This window comes from Sinocyclocheilus anshuiensis, unplaced genomic scaffold (assembly GCF_001515605.1).
Source record: "Sinocyclocheilus anshuiensis isolate Anshui unplaced genomic scaffold, SAMN03320099.WGS_v1.1 scaffold1059, whole genome shotgun sequence".
In the NCBI taxonomy this organism is placed as follows: Eukaryota; Metazoa; Chordata; class Actinopteri; order Cypriniformes; family Cyprinidae; genus Sinocyclocheilus; species Sinocyclocheilus anshuiensis.
In genome coordinates, this window is record NW_015547703.1 from 206,855 (window position 1) to 215,545 (window position 8,691).

General features: G+C 44.8%; 1 protein-coding gene across 1 annotated transcript in view; it reads right to left on the reverse strand.

Moving 5' to 3' along the window:
- Positions 1-99: 99 nt before the first annotated feature.
- hdc (histidine decarboxylase) overlaps positions 100-8,691 on the reverse strand; it is a 9,834-nt gene continuing 1,242 nt past the window's right edge. The window contains exons 3-12 of the mRNA XM_016506759.1: positions 8,343-8,456; positions 8,119-8,241; positions 7,886-8,026; positions 7,632-7,775; positions 4,909-4,975; positions 2,513-2,675; positions 2,054-2,141; positions 1,874-1,972; positions 1,431-1,532; positions 100-734 (exon numbers count right to left, since the gene is read on the reverse strand). Coding sequence (XP_016362245.1) covers positions 141-734; positions 1,431-1,532; positions 1,874-1,972; positions 2,054-2,141; positions 2,513-2,675; positions 4,909-4,975; positions 7,632-7,775; positions 7,886-8,026; positions 8,119-8,241; positions 8,343-8,456 — 1,635 coding nt within the window. The 3' untranslated portion in view covers positions 100-140. The remainder of the gene's footprint in view (positions 735-1,430; positions 1,533-1,873; positions 1,973-2,053; positions 2,142-2,512; positions 2,676-4,908; positions 4,976-7,631; positions 7,776-7,885; positions 8,027-8,118; positions 8,242-8,342; positions 8,457-8,691) is intronic.

Sequence of the window (8,691 nt, forward strand, 5' to 3'; positions counted from 1 at the left end):
AGTGTGTGTGTGTGTGTGTGTGTGTGTGTGTGAGTGAGTGTGTGTGAGTGTGCGCGTGTGTGTGTGAGTGCGTGCGTGCGTGTTTGTTTGTTTGTGTGTGTGTGTGAGAGTGAGTGTGTGTGAGTGTGTGTGTGTGTGTGTTATTTGGTGGGCAGCGGGCTGGTCTCCAGAGGGAAGCAGTTGAAGCAGCTGGCTCTGCTGGTGACCCATCCTCGTCTGAAGGGCTGGTAGAGCTGCTGCATGCCACACTGCGCCCACACCTGCGACAGACTGGGCACGCTGTGGAACTTCAGCAGCCTCTTCTGCGCTCTGTGCTCCGGCCGCTCGGGGATCTGCTCCAGCGGGGCGTCTCTCTGCAGCGGCGTGCGCTCGGCTCGGGCGGGGGGGAGCTCAGCGCTGCAGCTCAGCGAGCGGGTGGCACGTCTCTGTCCCTGCCGCACCAGACGCTCGTCTATCATGGGCTCCAGACGCATGCGGCTCAGCTCGTCCTCGTTCTCCTCGCAGCTCTCGTCTGAGATCACGCTGGGCTGGCGTGTGAGAGCGCAGGAGCGCTGCACCTCTCTGGCCGTCTGCCGGATCAGGCTCCAGTCCCTCTGGATGTCCTGAGCACTCGTGAACTGCGACGTCACGGCGAAGCGGATGATGAGTTTGTTCCCGATGGCGGCTGGAATCAGAAACATCTGGCCTGATTTAGTCAGTTTGCGCAGTAACTCCTGCGTCGCTCCGTTTCCAGCCTGCGGACAGAAGAAAGGTGCTGATGTGAACGCAGGAATATAAAGCGGCAGTATTTGAATACATGGAAGTGATCGAAACCATCAACAAGTTTTTGCCGTCTGTGATTTGTGTAATCATGTAGAAACTGCACACACACATTGTAGATGATGCAGATGTCACATTAACTACTACATAATACTGCGGACAGAACTCTCAGAAATAAAGGTACGAATGCTGTCACTGGAGCGGGAATTTTTCAAAAGATACAAATATGTACCATTTAGGTACAAATACACACACTTTAGGGGTAACACTGCCACAGTGACAGCTTTTTTCAGACATTGTACATCCACTGGAACAGCACTGTAAAATATGTGAGTTTGTAATAGTAGTTTGTGCTTAAAACAAGAACAAATATCTACCAATGGGCTCAGAAAAATCAACTAGCTTTCACTTTGAAATAAACCAGACATCTCATGTTACCGTGCGTCTGAAGTAAATGCATCTTTTCAATATTTGCACTGGAAAACAAGACGGAAACACTAAGAACATCACTCTTCAAATACCACGGCTCATGAATACGCTATCATTCAGAAACATGATAAACAGTGTGTGTCACCATCTCATATCAGCGCAGGAGTTTTTATAAGACACATGATCAATAAACATGTGATTGTGAGGATTTCCTGCGAGTATGGTGGCATTAGATGACTCACTCGTAAGCAGAAGACGACCAGGCCGAGGTGCCGCTGTGCTGGGATCTGGAAGTTTGTGTCGTTTCTGACCAGAGACTCGAACAGCTTCGCCATCTCCACGCTCTGACATCACAGGAAACGCATCATCACAGACAGGAAACGGCAGCATTAGCTTTGACTGTTCGTGAAACCGATCGAACGTAAACGGACTTGTTGAATTGAGGGCTGCTATTTGCCTTACAATGATTTAAGAAATAATTTTCTCATCATGTTCATTTCTGAGGATTTGTAAAGGTTCTGAATGATTAAGTGAGTGAAGTGACATGTGGCCAAGTATGGTTACCCATACTAGGAACTAGTGCTCTGCATTTAACCCATCCTAAGTGCACACACACAGCAGTGAACACACACACCCGGAGCAGAATGATTATATGACTAGACTAGAGCATAATGGCGCGTCTCACGTGTCGAATGTGATCCTGCAGGTTCTTCAGACCGAAGGAGCGCATCACAAACCACAGCTTCAGAGAGCGAAAGCGGCGGCTCAGAGAGATCTGCCAGTGCTGCGGGAGATGAGCGCTAATCAATACACAGCAGGGAGACAAACAGATAAACACATTCTGACTAGCGTAACGTGACTCTACCATGAAGTCAGTGGCGTCTGAGTTCTCGTGTCTCAGGTAAAGCGGGTCGACGGTGAACGTCTGCTGGAGCTTCATCTTATTCTTCACCCTGCGGTTCAAACAGAGGCTTTACGAACGCTGAACTCACATGAGATTCATTTACGCTCGGAAAGAAATGAACACTTTGATTCCTCAAGGATGCATTAAAATTATCAAAAGTGACAAAGACATTTATAATGTTACAAAAGATTTCTATTTCAAATAAATGCTGCTCCTTTGAACAATCACGTGACACTGAAGACTGGAGTAATGATGCTGAAAATTCAGCTTTGATCACAGAAATACATTACAGTTTAACAGATATTCACATAGAAAACAGCTGTTTTACATTGTAATAATATTTCACAATATTACTGAATTTATTGCAACAGGAAAATATAAGAGGAAACAGGAAAAAAACAGGATGCAAGTGTCTCTCACCAGAACGCCGTACAGTCGAAATGGACCATCATCCACTTGGATGGGTTGAAGACGAATGAATCGGCAAACTCAATTCCGTTGAGAAAATAACGCAGTTCAGGACACAGCAGAGCAGAACCTGCGTACGCCGCATCCACATGCAGCCAGAGACCCTCACGCTCACCTACACACACACACACACACACACACACACACAGAGAGATACACAGACACACACAGACACACAGACAGACACACAGACAGACACACAGACAGACACACAGACAGACACACAGACAGACACACAGACAGACACACAGACAGACACACAGACAGACACACAGACAGACACACAGACAGACACACAGACAGACACACAGACAGACACACAGACAGACACACAGACAGACACACAGACAGACACACAGACAGACACACAGACAGACACACAGACAGACACACAGACAGACACACAGACAGACACACAGACAGACACACAGACAGACACACAGACAGACACACAGACAGACACACAGACAGACACACAGACAGACACACAGACAGACACACAGACAGACACACAGACAGACACACAGACAGACACACAGACAGACACACAGACAGACACACAGACAGACACACAGACAGACACACAGACAGACACACAGACAGACACACAGACAGACACACAGACAGACACACAGACAGACACACAGACAGACACACAGACAGACACACAGACAGACACACAGACAGACACACAGACAGACACACAGACAGACACACAGACAGACACACAGACAGACACACAGACAGACACACAGACAGACACACAGACAGACACACAGACAGACACACAGACAGACACACAGACAGACACACAGACAGACACACAGACAGACACACAGACAGACACACAGACAGACACACAGACAGACACACAGACAGACACACAGACAGACACACAGACAGACACACAGACAGACACACAGACAGACACACAGACAGACACACAGACAGACACACAGACAGACACACAGACAGACACACAGACAGACACACAGACAGACACACAGACAGACACACAGACAGACACACAGACAGACACACAGACAGACACACAGACAGACACACAGACAGACACACAGACAGACACACAGACAGACACACAGACAGACACACAGACAGACACACAGACAGACACACAGACAGACACACAGACAGACACACAGACAGACACACAGACAGACACACAGACAGACACACAGACAGACACACAGACAGACACACAGACAGACACACAGACAGACACACAGACAGACACACAGACAGACACACAGACAGACACACAGACAGACACACAGACAGACACACAGACAGACACACAGACAGACACACAGACAGACACACAGACAGACACACAGACAGACACACAGACAGACACACAGACAGACACACAGACAGACACACAGACAGACACACAGACAGACACACAGACAGACACACAGACAGACACACAGACAGACACACAGACAGACACACAGACAGACACACAGACAGACACACAGACAGACACACAGACAGACACACAGACAGACACACAGACAGACACACAGACAGACACACAGACAGACACACAGACAGACACACAGACAGACACACAGACAGACACACAGACAGACACACAGACAGACACACAGACAGACACACAGACAGACACACAGACAGACACACAGACAGACACACAGACAGACACACAGACAGACACACAGACAGACACACAGACAGACACACAGACAGACACACAGACAGACACACAGACAGACACACAGACAGACACACAGACAGACACACAGACAGACACACAGACAGACACACAGACAGACACACAGACAGACACACAGACAGACACACAGACAGACACACAGACAGACACACAGACAGACACACAGACAGACACACAGACAGACACACAGACAGACACACAGACAGACACACAGACAGACACACAGACAGACACACAGACAGACACACAGACAGACACACAGACAGACACACAGACAGACACACAGACAGACACACAGACAGACACACAGACAGACACACAGACAGACACACAGACAGACACACAGACAGACACACAGACAGACACACAGACAGACACACAGACAGACACACAGACAGACACACAGACAGACACACAGACAGACACACACACACACAGACACTTTACTGACAAACAGCTCGGTAATTCATGTGCTGCAGAACATTCACAAGCACTTAAAACATCCTGATATATAAATATGGTTTATATTATTCAAAATTTTGGTACATGAGCAGTAGCAGAGTTTTTCAGTGCAAGAGAAGCTCATGCTTTTTAAGAAAAGTTCAGCGACTCTCTGATTCATGAGACTTACAGACAGGGCCGAGTTCATCGAGACGGTCAAACGAACACACACCGGTGGAGCCGAGCGTCGCACACAGCTGCAGGACACACACACACACACACACACACACACTGTGGAGCTGTGCAGTGTATCACATGAGATGACACTGACAAAGATGTGAAACCAACACATAGTGTTTAAAAGTAAAAACGGATGATAAACAAAATAGGTTGAAACATGTACATATGAATTTGTAACAAATATTGTGCTTGTCATATTAGCAGATGTTTCATGAGAAAATAGGCTATTTGTGTTTCCAAAAATTTATTATATTGTATATCATATTGCTTTGATTATGCAATAAAGTGCTGTACATGTATTCAAGTCTAGAAAAAAAAAGAAAAAAAAAGATCTCCTAATAAAAAGTTAAAATTTAACTTGATAAACCTCACTGTTAATATAAATTGGCCCACAAGCTGTCAATCAAATCAATTTCAGAGCACACCGCAGTGTACCGCATTTCCAAAGCAACACAAAGGGGTGTGGAAAAACATGCTGGAAAAAAGACATGCTATAACCTGTTCAATAAGCTAGGAAGACTTGCTAACATATTTATACAGAGAATGTGTGAGACTGTTATGATAATAAAGTTATGTGGCATCTCTAAGGGAGCCTTGTACTTCAAATACCTTGGAAAATGCACCACAACTAAATCAAAATAAACCTTAAAATTTCAAATCTAGTGTATATTCTGCATATTCAAATAGATTTCAAAAGCAAGCTAGAAAACAGCAGCTTGAATTTTGAATGCAAACTAACTGGCACAAGCACTGACTCTCAATAGCCCCATTCACAAAGCGGCCGTTGAGAGAAGCATTACAAACTCTCTAAACTATCAGGAAAAAGTTCTTGAACGCGCTTTACTGCGCAAGCATCCTCTGAGAGTTTTTACAACTTCCAAAGAAGCTCTTAAAAGTGATGTGCTGCATCTTCTCACCTTGTTGGAGGCCATGTCGCTGACGGAGCGGTACGTTTGGATGGTTTCCAGCTGATCCAGACACCAGTCCAGCTCCTCCATGGTCTCCACGGCCAGCTTCTGGTAGGACTCGTCTGGACAGAGACACACAGAAAGGGGGGCACCGTGAAAATCCTGCTGCATGGCCACTCCAGCACAGCCTGCCAGACGATCCTTCATCCTGGGCTCGCACACACATACGCACACACACTCCCAGACTGTATGAGAGAGTGAGAGTGGGTTCTTCTGAGCGCTAGCTTTGAGAGATTTCCCCCCCTGCTCGCTCCCTCTCATTGGCCTGGTCCTTGTGGCTAGGTGATACTGTCTCTTTGGCTTCGTGCCCCTTACTCTTACCCCCTCCTGCCTCTCTCGGTGTCGCCCTCTCTTTGCGTGCCACTCTCACTCATGTCTGAGAGTTGGCTGTGGTGGGGTGATGCAGCCTCTTGGCTCTGTGCTTCCTCATTTCACTGCCCCATTTGGCATCTCTCTCTCTCTCTCTCTCTCTCTCTCTCTCTCTCTCTCGTCCCTTCCCCTTTTTGTCATTTCTGGCTTTTGTAGGCTCTGATGTCAATAGAGAGGAGACAAAGGGTATTACTTTGCAAAGCTCGCTGTATAAACTTGTACACACACACACACACTCTTGCAAAAATACATGTTTAAATTAAAACTACATGCACATTTTAAGACACAAATATTCACTATATATTCACAGTGATTTCAATGGAAATATACAATTAAGCTGCATCTTAATGATTTCATTTATTCTAATTTTTATTTTTTACTTAGGAGACCATTAGGTTTCCTAAATGCCATTTTCTGGAAGAAATTTTATTAGCATCTTTATTTCAAACTTTAGTAAATTTGATTAATTTCTGTGAATCAGATTCATTTGCATCACTCAAAAATGCTCACTTTTGCCCTGCATGGCATTTTTGCATTTTGCAAAATAATAAATAAAACTTGCAATACCATTTATAGGTTTGGGGTCAGTAGAATTTGTTTTAAAATAAATTAATATTTTTTTATTGAGCAAGGATGCATTAAATTGATCAAAACTGACAGTAAAGACTTTTAAAAACTTCTATTTCAAATAAATTATAAGAAGAATCAAATAAAAAAAATGTTAGGAGCAAAGATTCCTAAAAAAAGTATAAAAAGTAATAAATAAAATCAAGCTGCATAGCTGTTTTCAACATTGATAATAATAAGAAATGTTATTTGAAATGCCACTTGCTGAAAATTCAGCTTTGTCATCATTACAATTAATTACATTTCAAAATATATTAAAATAGAGCTATTACATTTTATTATTATTTCACAAAATTAGTTTTTCTGCATTTCTGATCAAGCAAATGTAGATTTGGTCAGCAGAAGAAACTTCTTTCTAAAACTATAACAAATTCTTACCGACCCCAAACTTTTGAACACTAGTGTGTTTGGGAAATATTGCCGTTTGTTGTTATATTGGTGCATATAAAAAATATATTTTAAAAAAAGAAAGAAAAAAAAGAAAGAAATATTCTACTTTGTATACATTTTTTCATTTTTAATGAGCTGTTTACAATATTTAGCTTTTATATTAAACATTTTAAATCTACTTGGAAAAAATACCTTTTAAATATTATGAGATAAATCAAATAGTGTCAAAAGGCTGAAACACACACACACACACACACACACTCAGTCACACGGCAGCACAGTAACCAACTCAATGGCTGATTAGCTGAGGCTCATTCACCATCACAGGCACGAATCCTCTCCTGCGGTCCTCCTCGATGGCGTGCTGAAGGGTTTCTCCACGCAGAGAAAACGCCTCGTCCGTCTCCAGGAATCTGATCTTCACCAGAGTGATCAGACCGGCCTTCTCCACTGACGAATGAGCCTACAGAACAAAACACACACTCATTCATGATGAACCCCAAGACACTTTCAGAAGGAACCGTCAAAGAGCAGCATCGTGTGAACAGGTCGTTCTGATTGCTGGTGAAGCACCTGATCGGAGGCGTATGCGATGAGTCTGGAGTTCAGCACTGACTCGTCCGTGTCGGCGTGTGTGCATTCGCTCTTCATCTGCAGGATTCGGTCTTTCCTCGCAGCGAGCAGAGCGACCAGCGTACACTCACTGACCGTACTCTACACACAGCAATGACTTACAGACATTTCTACTGTAAAAGTCAACAGAAAACATGCAGATTGGCACGTCAGTTGTGATGTGTGTTTTATACCTGCAGGATTCCTCCTCCGCTGCTCTGTGGATGATGGTGTAAATAATGATCTGGCAACCCGAGCGCTTTACACAACCAGTCCAACACACACATCTCCAGCTCAGTGCACGCTGGACTAGATGCCTGCACAACACACACACACACACACACTATTCAACATGATGCGTAAGGCTGACATAGAGATTGTTGTGTGTGTATATGTGTGTGTGTGTGTGTGTTTTTACCCAGGTGAAGCCGAGGCAGTTGATGGCGTCTGCCAGCATGTCACCCAGCAGAGACGGCCATGAGGTGAGCGCAGGGAAATACGCATGCATGTGAGGACTCTGCCAATGAACAACCTACAGACAGACAGACAGGAGCATTACAGCATACTGGAGTTCAACAGGACAGACAGACACAGAGACAGACAGATGGACGGAGAGACAGATAGATGAACACATCATACAGGCACATGGCTTCTCCTACCATTGCTATGCCGATGACACACAGCTCTATCTTTCATTTCAACCAGATGATCCAACGGTAGCTGCACGGATCTCAGGCTGCCTGGCGGACATCTCGGCATGGATGAAC